The sequence below is a fragment of the Haliotis asinina genome, chromosome 3 (genome assembly GCF_037392515.1).
Source record: "Haliotis asinina isolate JCU_RB_2024 chromosome 3, JCU_Hal_asi_v2, whole genome shotgun sequence".
Taxonomy (NCBI): Eukaryota; Metazoa; Mollusca; class Gastropoda; order Lepetellida; family Haliotidae; genus Haliotis; species Haliotis asinina.
In genome coordinates this window covers 68518463-68538658 of record NC_090282.1, presented here as the reverse complement: position 1 = coordinate 68538658, position 20196 = coordinate 68518463, and the positions used below count along the sequence as shown (strand labels likewise).

At 39.4% G+C, this 20196-nt stretch overlaps 1 protein-coding gene across 1 annotated transcript in view; it reads left to right on the top strand.

The window, feature by feature from the left end:
* The window catches only part of LOC137278356 (furin-like protease kpc-1), a 56685-nt gene extending 40423 nt beyond the window's left edge, over window positions 1-16262 (top strand). Inside the window, exons 3-16 of the mRNA XM_067810644.1 lie at window positions 897-1004; window positions 2265-2399; window positions 4744-4820; window positions 5607-5695; window positions 7098-7270; window positions 7859-8071; window positions 8642-8742; window positions 9152-9255; window positions 9726-9843; window positions 11491-11801; window positions 13991-14154; window positions 14599-14690; window positions 15086-15279; window positions 15823-16262. Coding sequence (XP_067666745.1) covers window positions 897-1004; window positions 2265-2399; window positions 4744-4820; window positions 5607-5695; window positions 7098-7270; window positions 7859-8071; window positions 8642-8742; window positions 9152-9255; window positions 9726-9843; window positions 11491-11801; window positions 13991-14154; window positions 14599-14690; window positions 15086-15279; window positions 15823-16190 — 2247 coding nt within the window. The 3' untranslated portion in view covers window positions 16191-16262. The remainder of the gene's footprint in view (window positions 1-896; window positions 1005-2264; window positions 2400-4743; window positions 4821-5606; window positions 5696-7097; window positions 7271-7858; window positions 8072-8641; window positions 8743-9151; window positions 9256-9725; window positions 9844-11490; window positions 11802-13990; window positions 14155-14598; window positions 14691-15085; window positions 15280-15822) is intronic.
* Window positions 16263-20196: the final 3934 nt, after the last annotated feature.

The window sequence follows — 20196 nt, the reverse complement described above, 5'->3', positions numbered from 1 at the left end:
TAAAACATTTGAGAAGGAATGAATAATGCATTTTTCGACTTTTTAACTTTGTTAATGCCTGCAGGAGCTTTACAAGTACCGTTTGTGATCAGTGTTGACTGAAACTGTGGAAGTATTCTGTATGACTAACCTGTCCCTGATGGCTGCAGACTGCACATCAATCTCTTCTGCACACTCTGCACCATGGAGTCTAGTGAAATCTTCACTGTTTCAACATCAATAACATTTTGTCTGAAATTCTGAAGGATCCATGTCACAGTTTCAAAGATTTCATTGCAGATAAATTCTTTTAGTTAAAAGATTTTGAATCCTGTAGACATGATTCAAGACAGTAGTTGTTTAGGAAGGTAATGATGTTTTGTGAATAGAGTCCCTTTGTGCATTAGGATGAGAAATGGAAATTGTGTTCAAAATATCTTTGTAAAATATGATGAATTTTATTACTTTGAAGGGCATCTAGATGTGTTGAACTTGAATCAGCCTTTGTTTATATATCATATCATGTCATGTCATATATCGTATCATATACCTCACCACACCTCACCTCACCTCACCTCACCTCACCTCACCTCACCTCACCTCACCTCACCTCACCTCACCTCACCTCATTTTTCAGAACAAGCAATATGAGTGAACTTTGAAATAGCATGGTTGGCCAAATAAAGAAGTTAATATAAGAAAATAACAAAAATCTTGATAATTGATATTAATTTTCTACAACATGACAGGATGCTACATGCTGACTGTTCATTGTGACACAGCGCATCATGGTAGAGTTTGAAGTCAAACTGTCTATGTCCAGGCATTTGGAGGAAAACTGGAATGGAAATATAATAGAAGAAACATGTGGTTAGTGCTTACTTTGTGTGCTGAATGTGTTGTTGTTGCTGCTGCAGGTGCTGTGGTTTGAACAGCAGATCGAGAAGAGGAGGGTGAAAAGGGACCTCAAGCCTGCACCTCCGTTCCTCCTGAATGACCCTAACTACAACGACCAGTGGTACCTAGTAAGTTGACATATAGATACGTGTGTAATGTGTGTAGTGTAGGATGTGACACCAGGTGAATCATGGCAAGAGGATATTTACTGAACAGCTAAAGAAACACATATCTGTCAAATTGTTCAAAAATAAGACATGAACATGAATGCTTGCTTATATGAGATAGCAATTTTTTAAAAATTTTGTTTCTTTTGCTATCTGGTATACAAGATGACAGTAGAGTGTGTCATTTGTTCATAAGAGGCGACTAATAGGATCAGGTGATCAGACTCGCTGACTTGTTGACACATGTCATCATATCCTAATTGCATAGATCGTTACTCATTATCTTCATCACTGGATTGTTTGGTCTAGGCTTGATTATTTACAGACCACCAACATATAGCTGGAATATTGCTGATTGAGGTGTTAAGCAACAAACCAACCTAGTAGTGTAGATCGATGCCAATACTGTTGATCACTGGCTTGTGTAGCCCAGACTCAATGGGTGAACTTTTTGTTGCGAAGGGCAATAACTCTCCTTTTAAACTGATACAATCGACAGTCCAACTTCTCGGTTCCCATTCTGGTTCCCGACTCAATGTGCGCTGCGACAACTTGTTTCATGTAAAGACGCAAGCCAGCTTACACATGGCCGTGTTCACCATCACTGAAAAAACACATCGTTTCTGACAAAAGGCCATTACCTGAGAAAATGTTTTGCTTTGATTGTTAGCTGAGAAAAGCACTGTTTGTTTAATTTCCAAGTGCAGTAGGAAATGACATGATATAGATAAAGAGGGACAATGCAGTGGAAAAACAGTATACTGTCACGGCATTTTCCTACAACAGAACACGAAGCAGTGCACATCTTGGGTGTCGTAGCATCTGTGAAAATTCTTTCTTTTTTTTTATGCTATCAACCCATGTTATTTCCATTGGTAATTCTTCAACTATTGTCTCTAAGTGTTATAGTAACATGTATTGCACACATCATGCATACGACATGCGACAAGGTTGGACCGGTCGGCTCAGTGCACCTAGCGGAGCAGTGAAGGGAGGATAAATTCAAAAAGATCGCCTATTATTGACAGGCTGCCATCGTATGGCTTGAATATTGCTGTGTGCAGATTTAAACAGAAACCAAACCTTTTGGTAGAAGGATTTCAAGTAAACCTGCGGTGATGCAGTTCCACTAATGGAGGGCATAATTAGCTGCCCATTGTGGTTATGGCTGTGACATGAATGACTTCATATCTTTTGATCAATGATTTTTGTTCGTTACAGCATGGCGGGGCTGCTAATGGGTTTGACATGAATGTCATACCAGCCTGGAAGCGTGGTTACACAGGCAGAGGTGTTGTCATCACCATCTTGGATGATGGGATTGAGAGGAACCACGCTGATCTCGTCGATAACTATGTAGGCTTTTACTTTTTATCAGGATATGGGGAAATTTCAACTTCACCCAATTTACTTGCTTCCTTATGGAAAACATTCTTCATATTCCGATAATGCTGATCATTTCTCATAATGCCCATTATTGGTTTGACAAGCCCAGGCTTGATTTATCACAGACTGCTGACACATGGGAGAATTAGAGTGCACCAATAAGCAGAAAAAAAATATCTTATCAAAACATCTTCAGAAATAGTTTTATGAACAGCTGGTAGGGATATAATCGCAAGCAGAGGTGATATTTCCAAGCTGCCCATTATAATATGGCATCATGAGGTGTTGCACCTTTAAAAATTATTCATACGTTTCAAATTTAATCAGATATGAATAAAATACATAGTGCTGGTTATGTATAAACTTGTTTTGTTTTTGTTTTTTATCAATATTTTATTCATTTCAGTGAGGCAGTTACATAGTTAGATCTTCAACTGTGTGAGAATATGGATGTATGAGAAACTTGTAACAATAATAGCATCGTGTATTACCATAAGCATAGAGCAGTATTCATTTCAGAGAGGCGGTTTATGCAGTTGCAGTTATTGTTGTGTGAGAGTATGGATGTACAAGGATGCTGTAGCGATACTGGGATAGTATATTTCTATAGCATATAGATAGTATTCATTTCAGCGAGGCGGTTATGTAGTTACCTCCGTAATTGTATGGGAGTATGGATGTACATGGATAGTGTCACGATATTGGCATAGTATATTTCTGTTTCATAAAGGCAGTGTTCATGCATATATATTCAAATAAGGTACATTCAAAACACCCAGAATGAAAAGGTACATTCAGGCTACATGAATAGCCAACACGACATTAGCATAACAGGTACAATGGGTAATAAGTTGCGTCAGATGATAGCACCTCTAACATATCAGTGATACATGCAGTGGGTAATATATACTGTGCCTGTAAAAACAAATACAGTAGAATACTTTTATGACGAACACGGATATTACGAACTGACGGCTATAGGGACCTATTTTAAAGTCCCGAATAAACCACTATATGTTATCATATAAAAAAATGTCGTGAATAACGAATTCTCTATAACGAACTTACCGACTATAGCAAACTGATTTGCAATCCTCGCGAGTCCAAGGTAACACTAATTAATGGTGTGAATAATGAACTGAGCGAACTTAATCAGTGTCATTGCTCACTTTGAAATCCTCAACTGTCCCAATTAACACTAACTAATGGTGTGAATATTCAATTGAGCAAACTCAATCAGCGTCAATTAGCAACTTGATCTTTGGCGATTTCATAGAAAACAACAAGTGCATCCCCTTGAGAGGCCTGTGTATGTTTCCACATACATCGGAAATGTGGACAAAAGCTTTTGATACTCGTGACACTTTTAAAATGCGATATATTCAATGACGAGTGTGTAATGATGAGTGACCTGTGTAAGATTACTGACTTTCTAGTGTAAAGAACGTAATATGAATGAATGAATGAATGAATGAATGTATAAATAAACTGAGTAGGAATGTGTTGTATAGTGTGTTACTGTTCTTTCAATGGATTTTCGTGAATAGCGAACTACGGATATAACGAACTAATTTCAGTGGTCCCTTGTAGTTCGTTATAAAAGTATCTTACTGTAACTTGGCTGCCAATTGTAGTATTAGTTATGTATAGAGTTATGTCCTAGAAATAATGATTCGTGAATTGCTAATGCATATTGCTAAATGGTAAGGCTGTGTATTTTTTGTACACAAATATTTGTACACCAAAACTGTTTCTATTACAGCAATAATTTTGGATAAATTTGACCATCCTTTCCGTGATTTAACCTGAAATGCCCTCAGTTATATTCACTGAGATTATTTTTATGTCATATTGTAATTGTACCCTGCACCCATCACTACAAAATGGCAGCAGCTGAATGTGTTGTTCACTACTCATGTTACATGAAGAAAATGGGATCTATCACTGCCAGTGACAGACAGATGCTTGTCTCTGAATGTGGAATTTTTACTATAACACGTAATCCTATTTTAATAAAGGAGCCTTGGTGAGATTCAGCACCAGGACCTGATGAAATCTAGACTTCAGCATTGCAAGCAGGGCTAGGTGGTAGGGAAAATCTGATGAAATCTAGACTTCAGCATTGCAAGCAGGGCTAGGTGGTAGGGAAAACCTGATGAAATCTAGACTTCAGCATCGCAAGCAGGGCTAGGCAGTAGGAAAAACTAATGTATTTCAGTCATTGTAAGACAGACCATGTCACAATTTGTATCATAATATATTGCATTGCTTATTTACAACAGTATATATATTTCAACAAAACATTCTATTGCAGGATCCCTACGCCAGCTATGATGTCAACGGCCATGATAACGATCCTATGCCAAGATATGACCCTTCAAATGAAAACAGGTCTGTGGCCTGTTGATAACGTGATATGAGAGGGAAGAAATGGTTTTATGCTGTCGCTAGTTTTGATAAGAAAATGACAAGTGTTTTCACAAAACATGAGTTAACTGGAATGGTTGTGTCACTTATCAGTCGATCTCATATGGCTGATAATGATTCCAACACCATTGTTAATTGGTACAATTGAAGCTTCAGAAGAAATGCATGGATTATGGCAATAAAAGCCAAAGGTTTTGTTTCAGAACACCTTTGCAGGTGTGTACATGCTTCTTCAATGGCAAGAAACACATCATTCAATTGGTCTTCAGTAACCCGTACTTGTCATAAGTGGCATCTAATGGGATCAGTAGTCAGACTCACTGAATTGTTGACACGTCATCATGTCACAATTTTGTAGATATATGTTCACTCGATTGTTTGGTCCAAACTTGATTATTTACAGACCACAGCCATACAGCTGGAATATTGCTGAGTGCGATATAAAACTAAACCCACAATTCAATGGGTGACTTGGAGTTGGGGACAACCTCTTCCAACTAAGCTTGTCCAGTCCCTTGGGTTTAACACCATAATGTACATTGTTGTATAACACTAGGTTTACTTCAAGAAGTATGCATGAACAAAATTGTTAAGGATCGTACACATAGTAAAATGAGTAAACAGTGTAACCTCCATAAGAGAAGGATGTTCACACGTGTTGTTTAATCAAGGAATCATTCAATGTTGGTCTGATATCCAACTGGATTTCCACAGACGATATGTTAATATGCAGTGTTGTATGTGTTCCAGACATGGTACGCGGTGTGCAGGGGAGGTGTCTGCAGCTGCCAACAACTCCAAGTGTGGGGTCGGCATTGCTTACAGGTCCAGAATTGGAGGTACACAAACTTCTCTATGGAAAACTTTCCGATCAATAATTGTATGTGGGACCTGTGAAGGTCCCGGGGTAGAATAGGCCTTCAGCAACCCATGCTTGCCACAAAAGGCGACTATGCTTGTCGTAAGAGGCGACTAACGGGATTGGGTTGTCAGGCTCGCTGACTTGGTTGACACATGTCATCAGTTCCCAGTTGTGCAGATCGATGCTCATGTTTTTGAGCTCTGGATTGTCTGGTCTGGTCTATTTACAGACCGCCGCCATATATTGCTAAGTGCGGCGTAAAACTAAACTCACTCTCCCAATTGTATGTGGTGTATAACTGACCATTATGAACTGTAGTATTGACCATTGTCACTGATTTCTCTGATGTTTTATCAGTCACAAAACACAGATTTTCACGTGTACATGTATAAACAGCATGGCTTAGACATGTAATGATACGTATCACAATACCCATGTCACGATTGGATACGTGTCACAATCTGTTTTCACAGCATTTTTGTGTAAATTCAGTTACATTTTGAAGATCGATGTTTCATGTTTTATAACTGTCCATGTTAAGATCAACTTTATGTTTTTTCAGAGATTCCCACCTTTGTGCATGAAAAAAATAATTTATAATTTATGTAACATAAAAAAAATAAGATGCAATGGCAAAACGTAAACAGTACATAAACATTTAAACTGCTACTTTCAATGTATAGTTAATTGTGTCATCTTAGAAAAAGTGTCAATGCATCGATGCATCATGGCATCCATACTTATTACATCACTTTCCTATGTTAAATGCATACTTGGCACACCCACGGTGAACACCTGTAGTGTGAAGCACAAGGCTAGCAAACATGGTATTCCAAGATGGTATTCCACAGTGACAAGGCTGTTCATCAGTATATCTACACTATTGTCACTCCTCCTCGTGTATGGTTCATACAGAGAATAGGCATTAATATGTGTAGTTAAATGTGGATACCTTCATTCAGTATCAGAGCACATACACGCACTGTTTGAGGAACAAATAAAGCTGCATTGAAACAGAAACTAGACGCTGGATAAGTGAAGTGTAGAAATGTATGGTCATAAACAGAGATTACTACTCAAGCAAGTGTGTCATACTTAAACGAAGCGAGTGTGAAATTTTGCACGTTTTGTAAGAGCCACACACTTGCTCGAGTGTAATAATTTCTCTATAATCCATTTTATCCATGTACAGTTGTGCAGTAAAACACAGTAAGCAAGTTTGACAGCCCTCTTCTTTGAACTTACATTCAGTTGTTAAATGACATCACAGACAACGCAATTCAGAAACCCTTTTTGCTAGGTAAAAGTGATAGGTGCATATACATTAAATTAGTTTCACCTTATGTGTAATAAACAAATATGTTACACCTGTGTTCTAGGTGTACGGATGTTGGATGGTGAGGTATATGATGCTGTTGAGGCAACATCACTAAGCTTCAACAGCACCTACATTGACATCTACTCCGCCAGCTGGGGCCCTGATGACGATGGCCGAGTTGTTGATGGGCCTGGACCGCTTGCCAAGAAGGCATTTTCAGAAGGCATAGCAAAGGTAGGGAAATAGATCATTCAGAGGGAGAACTTGTTATCCATCATTACAGTCATTTGACTATTTCTTTAAACAAATTTCACTGTAATATGTTATGAAAGTTATCTCGCTTTACTTTGGTATGCACTACTTCCCTCCATCTGAGGCTCCTGAAGATCTGGGTTAGACCTGGTCTTCAGTAACCCATGCTTGTTGTAAGAGGCAATTAATGGGGTTGGATAGTCAGGCTTGCTGACTTGCTGACTTAGTTGAGACATCATTGTATCCAAGTTATGTAGATCGGTGCTTATGATGCTTTCTCTAGAGTGCCTGGCCCAGATTTGATCATTAACAGACCGTCGCTTGTAGCTGGATTATTGCTGAGTGTGACATGAAACAACCAACCAACCAACCAGTCAACCAACCAACCAGCCAACCAACCTCCATCTGAGAATGCCCACTGATGCATTTAGTGTAGTTTCTGTGTTGAACTAACAAGTTTTTTGCCAATCATAAACATTTTGAACAAATGACTGTGAATTTTTTCATCAGATACTACTGTCTATCTACATCAGTGATGTTTGAGTAACCCAGCTCCATGCATGTTTATAGGGCCGAGGTGGGAAAGGATCCATCTTTGTGTGGGCATCCGGTAATGGTGGCAGTGCACAGGACTCATGTAACTGTGACGGGTACACCAACAGTATCTACACCCTCTCCATCAGCAGCACTTCAGAGAAGGGGACAAAGCCATGGTATCTGGAGGAATGCAGCTCCACCCTTGCCACCACCTACAGCAGCGGCGCCTACAATGAGAAGCAGATCGTGAGTTACCTCAAGCACCTCTAGTTGATAGACAGCAAGCTAGGTATCCTGTGTGATTCAGTATCAGAATTGCCTTCAAACCAACTGTCACCATAGCTTTGGATAGTTCAACAATGAGCATGGCAACCCGTAAAAATAACAAAAACGTCAGATAGGTCATGCTATCTGATAGAATGGGTCCTGGTTATTTGTCAGTAGAGAATTGTGACATAGAGGATGGAAGCTGGAGGTATACGGAGAATTTATTTTGTTCAAGAGCAAGAAGAAATGTTATTATACGTCAGTTATGTCATTACAATGCTGAAATTAAAGTTTTTGTCCTTATATTGACAGTTCGATATGAACAATGACAAATAAAGCAGTGTAACATGATATTCATTCAACTGTCAGTATTCTGAATTGCGAAGTTGAATATGGCAGGTGTGTCAGTTTTCATGTTATGTTGACTTTCATTTTATAATGTGTAAAGGAGGTCAATACAAGACAAACTGTTGATTTTCCCATGTGCTATATCGTGAGACTAGAAGCTTACTCATGCACTATTCCTTCTTTCATCTTGACTCCTGACAGACAACAGTAGACCTCCACAACCGGTGCACCAGTTCCCACACAGGAACCTCTGCCTCTGCACCCCTTGCTGCCGGGATTGTAGCTCTGACTCTTGAGGCAAAGTAAGTACTCACACCATGCACATCGAGTCACACAGTGTACTGTGAATCACACCATGTGTCCCCGGTCACACCTTGTGTTGTACAGGATGGTGTGAATGAAGTGTTCACTCTTCACGTGTAAGGCCCAGGATTGACATGGATACATGTATGATGCTCATTCCTGGTGCCTCCTGCTTTGATAAAAACGGCATAAAACCATACCCACTCACTGACTCATTCTATGTTTTATAAGCGGTGCCGTAGCCCTGTGGTTAAAGCATTTGGTTGTCTTGCTGAGGGCCCAGGTTTGATTCCTTTCATGGGCACAATGTGTGAAGCCCACTTTCGGTGTCCCAAGCCATGATACTGCTGGAATAATGTTGAAAGCTGCATTAATCTCCACTCACTTACTTGTGTTGTATTGTTTCAGCCCCAACTTGACATGGAGAGACGTCCAGTATATCACACTGATGGCTGCTACGCCGGAGCCCTTTGTTGATGGACAGTGGGTTGTCAATGCCTTGAAGAGGAAAGGTAATTAGAGATTACTCTTGTTGATAGTTTAATGAACTGCAACTTTGGGTTCCTATAGACGCTCTTGTCTTAACAATGTGTGGTACATGCATGAGATTAACATATTCAGCATCTCAGCTTGTGGTTCTCATTGATTCAACCGCTCAAAAATTTCATATCAAGTAAAATTCTGTTTGGTTAGTGGAGTTTAGAGGTCTACAAAGTGAATTTGACAAAATCTACTAGATCAGTGAAATAACTGCTTTTATGATGAAATACATATTCTTCAGTGGTTGTTTTATTGCTATTAACATTGAGTTTAGGAAAATGCAGTCTGCTTGACATAGTCAGAAGCTGTGTAGAACTATCAGCTATATCAAATCATTGTGTGACAGCATATTCTGGACAAACACCTCAGATAATGTCAACATTTTCATGGTTTTTACGTTAAATTATTTTCTGTTCCCTCACTTACCTGTCTCTGTTGTCAGTGAGTCTGAGATATGGGTATGGATTGATGGACGGAGCCAAGATGGTCGACCTTGCCCTTCGGTGGACTAACGTTCCGGAGCAGCACATCTGTGAAGTTCATTCCACACAGCAAAATGTGTTAGTACTGACTCCTTGCTCACTCATCCTGCCAAAGGCTTGGGTTCAATGGGCAGAGTTTTTTTAATTAATCTAGGTTTCCTGATCTGTATGGTCCAACCTTAAACTGACAGCACATGTCATATGTGTGATGAGAGCTGGATGTGTTACTATTACACAGTTACACTATTAGACAGTTAACCAGTATAGCCTCCAGCTTCATTGGCAGCGTTCACGCTGATGCATGGACAGTATTTCTTTTCCCTTTTTCGATGATATATCAAGTGTTACGTCCTGAAATATTTATGTGGTGATTCTTTGATACACACGTAGTCACAACAGCCTATTTTGCAAGAATGAATCACGAAATAGCAGTTCGAAGTGAGGTGGTGGAATCAGCTGATCGTATCCAGGTCATGTTTTTGACATTTTATTGATGTTTTGCAATCAGTAATTTGAGTCTGGCACTAGATGTCTGAATATCACGCATTTAAAACTGCAGTGTATTTTCATTGTATATGTACTCAAATTGCTTTCATATTACGGCCAATTATGCTGCATACATTGAATTCACTACGGCAGGGGGTTGATGCTGTGCATGAAATCTCAGAGTCTTGTTACGTGAAATTCATCAGGTGTACAAGATGGAATTTCGATTTTTAACTAAAATCTACCATTTTCTGTCTAATGGTTTTTGATACATGAAATATAAAATCACTATATGGATAAGTGATGCAAAAAATATTGCAAATTTCTAAAATGACGGCATGTTAATTATACTGAAGTAAGGGTATAAATTAAATTGTTTTGTTTTTATTAATTTTTAACGAAAGGAAATAATATTAAAATATCCATTTATTATATACCTGCTCACCTTCACTGAAAAATGTAGCAATTTGTTGCAGTGCACATTTAGTCAGGAGGGCAGAAAGGAGAGTTATCCCCCCTTGTAACAAAACAATCTCAAATTCCTCATATTAGCACAATGTGTGGAGCCCATTCCCTGTGTCCCCTGCTGTGATATTGTTGTCACTCACTTAAGGTGGAGTAAATCATTCACCTACAACATACATGTTAAGAAATTTGTTTGGAAATATATAATCAGTGCTGGTGGAGGGGTTTGACCCAATTTTTGTGTGACCTTAGTCCAGAGAAAGTTTCAAGTCGAAAAATAATAAATTGCCTTATTTACAGAGAATCATGTCTGCAAGTACTCATGCATCTGACAATTTACTTCACCATTTGTTGTCCAATAAGTGTTAAAGCCCTTCAGTTTGCATCCAGCCATGATATGATAGTGGAGGTTGGATAGCCCTCTGGTTAAAGTATTCACTTGTGATGACATGGATACAGTGAGGGAAACGCATTTCTGATGTTCCCCGCTGTGATATTGCTGGAATATGGCTAAAGGTGGCATAAACTCACACTCATTCACTCCAGACATGGCAGAATACAGGGCACAAATTGTCACAAATCTCAGCACAAAGCCCAGGGGATTTATGGTATGGGTGTTCTTATCCCTTCCTCCTGAACTGTTGTTGGTGGCATAAGAACAATTAGTATTTGTGTCACTCTTGTGATTGACATTATCTTGACTTAAAATTATAGTTAGTGACTCTGATAACTTCATGGCTTTGCTTGATGTTGACTTTTCAATTTATTTTACAGACCATTATCAGGTTCAAAAGTAACATTAAAAATAAGGACAGATGGATGCGGTGGTACTAATAGAGAGGTGAAGTTCTTGGAGCATGTCCAGGCCAAAGTGTCACTGACTGCCCATCGTCGAGGGGATGTCAAGATATACCTTACCTCTCCCAGTGGGACAAGATCCACGCTTCTACCACGACGTCCAAATGATTCAATGGGTGGAAACTTCAACAACTGGCCATTTCTGTCCGTCCACTTCTGGGGGGAGCGATCAGAAGGGGAGTGGACGCTGGAGATTGAGGACACTGGCACCTACGGGTCCGGGGGAGGTAGTTTGTCCCCGTACTCCTCTCTGCCCTACTTTGGGCGCAACTATCGCTATAACGGCTTGTCTTTACTCCCTGTTACTATGCTTGGTATGTTGTTTGTTGCTTTTGTTTGTGCAGTTACGCTTAATGCAAATTGTAAACCAAAAGTCACTGTGTTCTTTAATCTGATTGGTTGAAAAACATGATTGAAATTGGCTGCATAATAATTCATACAAAATATAATCAGTACTTTTTTGGGACTTCACTGCTGTAATCATACTTGATGTCAGTGAGTGCTGTGGACCTTTTTGCTGGACCTTTGGTTTACTTTTGTGTTTACTTTGTCGATAAATATCATGTGTTCGCCAATTTCCTGGTGTTTTTGAGTATTTGGAGCACAGGAATTTTTCATGAATTCCCATGCTTCAAATACTGACACCTGGAAATTGGCCAATATATGATGTTGATTTCCTAATGTGTCTCAGATAAGCTGATTTGGGGGCTCCTCATTTATTACAGAGGGGTAAGGGGTGGCGGTGAGGTACATTAATGTCATGTAATGACTTCCCTAATGCTTGTTACAATTTTGGTACCCCTCCCTGATCCCCTTGTGTAATAAATGATTGAGATAGAGCTACTTGCATCTTGACTGATGAAATCAAGAGAAATATCATTTTAAGTACATAACCAATGTACAGACAGGTGAGATGGGACTGATGTACAGAGAGTTGAGATGGGACTGATGTACAGACAGGTGAGATGGGACTGATGTACAGACAGATGAGGCATGACTGATGTTCAGACAGGTTAGACATGACTGATGTGCTGACAGGTGAGACATGACTGATGTACAGACAGGTGAGATGGGACTGATGTACAGACAGGTGAGACATGACTGATGTACAGACAGGTGAGACGGGACTGATGTACAGACAGATGAGGCTTGACTGATGTACAAACAGATGAGACTGATGTGCACACGGGCGAGACAGGACTGATGTACACACAGGTGAGATGGGACTGATGTACAGACAGATGAGATGGGACTGATGTACAGACAGGTGAGACGGGACTGATGTACAGACAGGTGAGACAGGACTGATGTACAGACAGGTGAGATGGGACTGATGTACAGACAGGTGAGATGGGACTGATGTACAGACAGATGAGGCATGACTGATGTTCAGACAGGTGAGACATAACTGATGTACAGACAGGTGAGACGGGACTGATGTGCAGACAGGTGAGACATGACTGATGTACAGACAGGTGAGACGGGACTGATGTACAGACAGGTGAGGCATGACTGATGTTCAGACAGGTGAGACATGACTGATGTACAGACAGGTGAGACAGGACTGATGTACAGACAGATGAGGCATGACTGATGTTCAGACAGGTGAGACATGACTGATGTACGGACAGGTGAGACATGACTGATGTACAAAGGTTAGACATGACTGATGTACAGACAGGTGAGACATGACTGATGTACAAAGGTTAGACATGACTGATGTACAGACAGGTGAGACATAACTGATGTACAGACAGGTGAGACGTGACTTGCGTGAAGACATGTGAGACAGGACTGATGTGCAGACAGGTGAGACACGATAGGTGGGATTGATAAATACTTCTGTTCACATTCTTAACTTCCCTAGTTTCATTTGCTGTTTGCTCCTTTCTGCTGTGTGTTACTGCATTGCTTTTGAGTTGTATGTCTCATTCCAGTAGTATTAGTTGTCTTCAGTAGACGTGTGTGTATACACACATCTGTGTGCTTCTGCTTTGTGTGTGGGGGCTTCACTTGCTCTGTGTATGGGGGCTTAACCTGCTTTGATCACCTATCAGTGTTTGCGAAGCAGGGTCAGGGTACACATCACACCTAGATGCACCTTATTCATTTTATCAGATTATTGTGGATTCTTCATACAAATGGATTACTACTTTTTTTCAATTTGATTAATTAATTAAATATTTGTAAGATTTCAGGTTAACAGTTATTCCTTTGCTCATCTCTTGACATGTGCAAGTTAATCATAGGTTCTCAAATGAATATTATTGATATTTTAGTTAGTTCTGATGTTTAGGTGAGTGTGTAGGCACTTTGACCTTTATGTCGGGGACTGGGCAGGGTAATGACCATAGCAGCAGTGCTTGAAGCTGTTGTTGATTACTGTGTTGCTGTACTCTCAGTCTTTTGTCCACAGGCACTCTGCAGCAGTGGTCGCTGGTTCTGCATGGTACGGCAACAGATCCAGTCCATCTCCGCCCTGAGGGCAGCCCAGAGCCAGCTTCATCCACACCAGCACCTTCCACAACTGCGTCAGTCGGTACATCCACACAGGCTCCAGCCACTGGATCAACCATACCGGTAAGAGAGGGCAGATACTGTCACCACCCCATGAGGAATCCAGGCTAATTGGTCTCTCAAAACATACATCTCGTAAAGGGTTGCTAAACTGGTGTCAGTTAAGGTGAATGATAATTATAATGCATGATTATTATTTTATTTATTGTCTGGTGCACACTTTGTCATATCCATTCGACTAGCATAAGGCTTGAAAGGATCTACATTATTGAACAAGGCTTGGTCTGTAGATGTATGTGCTGTCTTGTCACATAGATATGTACAATCAAACGTTCACTGAATGTTGGGAGTCCAAAAGAACAGTGTGGCTATTACAAAAGTGAAGTTATCTATTCATAAAAAGTGTTCCTCATCAAAGCATTGTAAAATATTGCACCTGTACTATTTCATCATCTAAAGCCACTGTGTTTTCTCATTGTGATTATACATTCTGCTTTTTACCTGCAGTATAAGTGTGACGAGCAGTGCGCCCTCAACTGCACCGGTCCCAGTCCATCACAGTGTTTACAGTGTGCTAACTTCAGGGTCACTGACACAGCGTAAGTTCAGTCTTCTACTCAAATTTGCGTTCTTGTCTTGAGACTCTTGTTACCCATTAATATCAAGATCTTTGACAACCCATGCTTGTCGTAAGAGGCAACAGACGGGTTAAGGTGGTCAGACTGGCTGACTGGGGTGACACATGTCATCGCATCCCAGTTATGTAGGTTAATGCTCATGCTGTTGATCACTGGATTGTCTGAGCCAGACTCAGTTTGTTTACAACCAACATATAGTTGGAATATTGCTGAGGACGGTGTAAAATTAGACTCTGTCAGACTGTTCCCTGATAATTTGGCCACATTTCTTAGACATTTAGATGTAATTGAATATGAAAAATGGTAATAAAGTAGAAATCTGTTGTGTTTCACTGAGCTGTTTGTTGTCCTTGCAGTGAGTGTGTAGCAGAGTGTCAACCCACTGGATACTACAAGGAACTGAAAATGTGCCAACGCTGTCATCCGACATGCAATACGTGCCGTGGGCCACTGATGTCGGACTGCATCACATGTCGTGACAGTCATTATCTCTTGATCACTTCCAAGGAGCATGTTTGTGTTGAAGAATGCTTTGATGGCTTCTATAAAAGTAAGTATGCTTCTGATGGTACATCACGGCCATAAATTTTCCTGTTAGCTGTTATCTCACATTAAAGACTTTTGTAATTTCAACGGACTTTATCTTCAATCTACCTCTGAAGAAATTATGAGTTTATACTGTTCTATGACTTAATATGCATGTGCATTTTTATGCTGAAGTTAACAAGAATCTTTTGAACATGTTCATTATGTGTGTGAGTGTACCTATGTAAATATTTACACACTTATATGAATGGGTGATGGTGTGTGTCAGGATGTTATGCCTGTGTGACCTTGTGTTAGACTGGAAATGTGTGAGAAGGGAGAAGTTTGTACTAGATCATATTTATTTAGTGTTTGTTCTAGAACGTACATGCTATTTTGTCTTATAGAAACAATTCATTGAGGAGTGTGACACCATTTCATCACTGCTCCGAAATTAAATAATTAGATTAAATCTTAAATGAGATTAAAGTAGATTAGTCAGGAATCTGATGAAGTTAGTCAAAGTTTCTCATCAGACAATTTTCATCTGCAATGTCTTACTTTACAGATGATGGTCAATGTCTGAGGTGTTCCAGAATGTGTGAGAAATGCGTCGACCTCTCCAACAAGTGCACTTCCTGTGTAGCTGGGAGGCAATTGTTTGAAAATAAATGTGTGGACGTGAATGATCACAGACAACGCCAGTCAAGCAAGATCTGGATGCCGTACTCAATACGCAGTGTCGTGGTAGTACTCGTGTCTATATGTGCAATCATGATTGTAATAATACTTACTATTGCTGGATTCTTATATGCTAAAACTAACCAGCGCCTTTGCTGGTCCTATTACAATTACAATAAATTACCTTGTAGTGATAAGGAATCCCTCATTGGCCTAACAAAAGACGATTTTGATAATGAGGATGAGCTGAGCTAGTTTCCTGTGATATAATTGTTGGCTATAATATATCTGTGCATAATTCCAAGAATGTCACACAATACAGCAGAAACGTTTTGCTTCCATTTGCAGCATTTTTTTTTTTTTTTTTTTTTTTTTTTTTGACATCTCCTGTTTATTTTGTATAACATGATAAATCTCAGGCCTTCATTTTGACACAGTGTTTTGAATGTTTGAGGAATAGGTACAGATATCACCGAGTTGTCAGAAGATAGGTATTCCATCTCCAAGAGGTTGAATATATGTATATATATATAAGCACCTGTAAAGACATTTTCATTCTGGAACATTGGCAGACAGTAAGTCTCCCTTCACCTCATTCTCTGATGGAGCGTTACAGTTTTCAAGCTCTAGAAGAGGTGGTGGGGTAGCCTAATGGTTAAAGCATTTATTCATCGTGCTGATGAACCAGGTTCAATTCCCCACTTGGGTACAATGTGCGAAGCTCATTTCTGGTGTTGCCCATGTTGATATTGCTGAAGTTTTGCTTAAAGCATGCATATAGTCACTCTCTCACTAACTAAAGCTCATGTGTAAGCTTGGCTGTATTCTGGCAGCTGATCCTCTCCTGCTTAAGCAGTTAATTACTGCCAGGTTTATAAGTGGATAAACTGTCTCTTATCTTAAAAGAGTATTATCTTTAACTTCAAATCTGAGTTGATTATCAAATCTGGATTATTATCCAGCAAAGTACATTCAATATATTTATAAAGATGTTTAGAAGTCAAGCTACATGATGATACTATGTAACTGGTCATTTTTTGTCAGCAAAACAATACACAAATAGAAAAGCATTTTGGAGCTTATGAACTAGACTTACCTCTCGGTTATTGTCCTCCCTGCATTGAACTAACAGCAGTACAGAGATGTCATTTAATGTAGTGAATCAAAAGAGATCCTCCTGTTTCAGCGTTTGATCAAACATGTTTCTTTGTTTCTTGGAATATGTATGTATATATTACAAATGGAGTAATTGTTTTCTATTTTTTTACATCCCTCAAACACTAAAACTGATGCACAATATAAAATAGATTTAATCAGTTACATAAGCTTGTTGCTATAGAAATCACATTTTTGTTTTGACTTGAGTTACTGTTTTGTTTCTGCAGCCTTTCTGTAGATAGTGTTGTATACAGTGATCATATCAAACCTTCACCCTCCATATCAACTGGATCTGTTATGGCTCCAGGCTCATGACTCATGGCCCCATGCTTCAGGCATAGCCTGTGATGCCAGTGATCCTAGTCTACCCTAGTAATAAAGATACAGATGGGCATCTCTTGACAGGAATGTATTGTGATATATAAGTGGAGTTCATGTTGCTTTAAGCAGTCTTACAGTTGTCATAAGACGCTTTTAAAGTATACGGGTTGCACTTCAGTGTTAAGATAGCTTTGACCAGCTGGTCCTTGTGAGGACAATGAGAAGAAGAATTGTTTTCTTCACAAGCAAATCTTTTTTATCTTTTCTTGACACAATGGTTTCTTAGAAGTGTAATTCTGTGTTGAGAACAAGGTCACATAAGCAGGCAGAGTTTCTCATAAATTTGAGTTAACTTACATCTCCAATTTATACCATACCAATGTATAGTTTTGTAGATCTTATGTCACCGTGTATCCATTGCCACTACAATATCAGTCAATGAATGTGTTAAGGGACATCTTGTCTCAGTGGCTTCTAGACATTGTCATAGACATGCTGCTCTCTCTGACAAAAACTTAAGTTCAAATCTGAAAAGATTGTGAAAAGTTGATAAATTCTGTATTTATTAAAAGGGGTTTTTAATTGTATTTCTCACAAATGCAAGAAGTACTAGAATTCCAAAATAACTGCTCTTTGTGGGTAAGTTGGTAGGAAGCCATTATTTTGTTCAAGATTAGATCTGTTGAAAATGTTGTTAGTTTTGTAGTTTCTGAGAAAATGAAAATTGTTACTGTTATTTGCTGCTGGCTTGAGTCCAGATGTAAGCCTCAAGTCTATGTATATGTGTAATTTAATTGGTCTGGCCTGGAACAAAAGTAATGCATCAACTTGCATTCGTACTACAGGGTTTCCTATGGTAGGGAACTCAGGAAGTCAAGGGGAAAGTTCTGTTACTGAGTTGACTGTACCTGTTAAGTCACTAACATCCTTTTGAAGGGTATGTTATTTGTGCCACACCATGCCACTTTATTGCATTGGTAGGGACAGATGTGATGCATGACTTTGATCTTTAGCACTGCTGACAATTGCAGGCACAAGGATGATACAGCGAAAACCAAAAGCCATAATCCAGGAAAATATGGGATTCAATCAAATTGTTCCTTTACAGTAATACTTGACTAAGATAAATTTGTCATAGCAATTCCTCCTTCAGTTCTTGTGAACAGTATATTTGATTTTCTTTGTCCTGATGCATGATTTTACAAATCCTATGCATGATACACAACAGATACACTGGATGGATCTTAGCTCACATTCCTACCACCAACACACAATGAAATTACAAATCAGATGCAGCCTAAACTGTTGTGTTAGACAGCAGCAGCAGATACTTGCTGTAGGAGAATGTTTCTTTTACACAGTAGACATTTGACAAATTTATTTCAGATATTTTCTGCCGCATATATGCAATGGTAGCCTGTTATGTTTTTGCAGTGTATTAGATATTCATTATAACAATCTGCCCTTCAATATGATATGTGTCCAAAGGATATGTCAGTTGTTTGACTTCACATTATTTGCCTGGTTTACACTTTCACAATAATCTGATGAATATGATGCCATTGGTTTGTATCCACAGCATATCCCTGACATACACTTTCTCAAAATCTGCCAACTTTGAACCTGTCCAGCCATTATAATGTTATAGGTTTGAATTCATCTATATTGTGAATATATGTAGTGTGTCTGTTGTTGTGGCGATGGGGACAGAATAGATGCAGAAAGATGGTTTTCCTCATGGCAGTGATCTGTTGTTGGCTACTTTCACTTTCTTTCAGAAGCTAAGTAAGATTGAGTCATTTTGTTGAAATAATTCAGATATGTTATTATATCTTTCGATATTGTTGCTTTATATTACCTGATCTCACCTGTTTAAATTGATTCACCTGTGATACAGTTCCATTGTTATGTCTTGTAGCTAAGCAGTGGCGCTACTGGTTACCCATGAAGAAAGTGCTCAATCAAACACTGTCGTCCACAGCCAGTACCCGAACACTCTCACCTTGTCTCCAACACTGAATCAAAACAACTAGCTCCAGTATCACAACACACAACCCCAATGAAACACTCAACCAGATACAACACACAACCTCAGTACAACACTCGACCAAATACAACACACATCAGTAAAACATACAACCCAATACACTCAAGCCAGTACAACACACAACCCAATACAACACTCAACCCAGTACAACACACAACCTCAATACAAGACTCAACTCAATGCAACACACAAACCCCAGTACAATACACAAACCCCACTCAGTACAACACTCAACCCCAATACAGCATTCAATGCCACTACAACACACATCCACAACACTACACAAAACTCAAGTACAACATACAGCCCCAATACAACACACAAATCCAGTACAACTTGCAACCCCAGTACAATACACAGAACTCCACAACACATTGCAGCCTTCACCCAACACTAGGGCTGCGACGATAAACTGGTATCCTGGTAGCAGTGGTACCTGTCATGTCAACTTCTGGTTACCAGAACCTCTCCCCGTAGCCGCTAACATGTTGAATGTTGCAAGCCCTACTACTGTGTGTCAGCTGAAGTACTTGTCAGAAGGCAAGATCTTCCTGTCCTAGTTACAAAATTGTCACATTTAATTTCTGTAAATTGTATAAAAATGTATGAGTGAGCTTGATGTTTTCAATTTAAAAAATCAGAAAAAGTTGGTTCTTGGGCTTTCATAGCTGACATGATGTAAGTGATGTATGCATAACCTACAACTAGGACTGAAACAGGTACTCGAGTACGAGG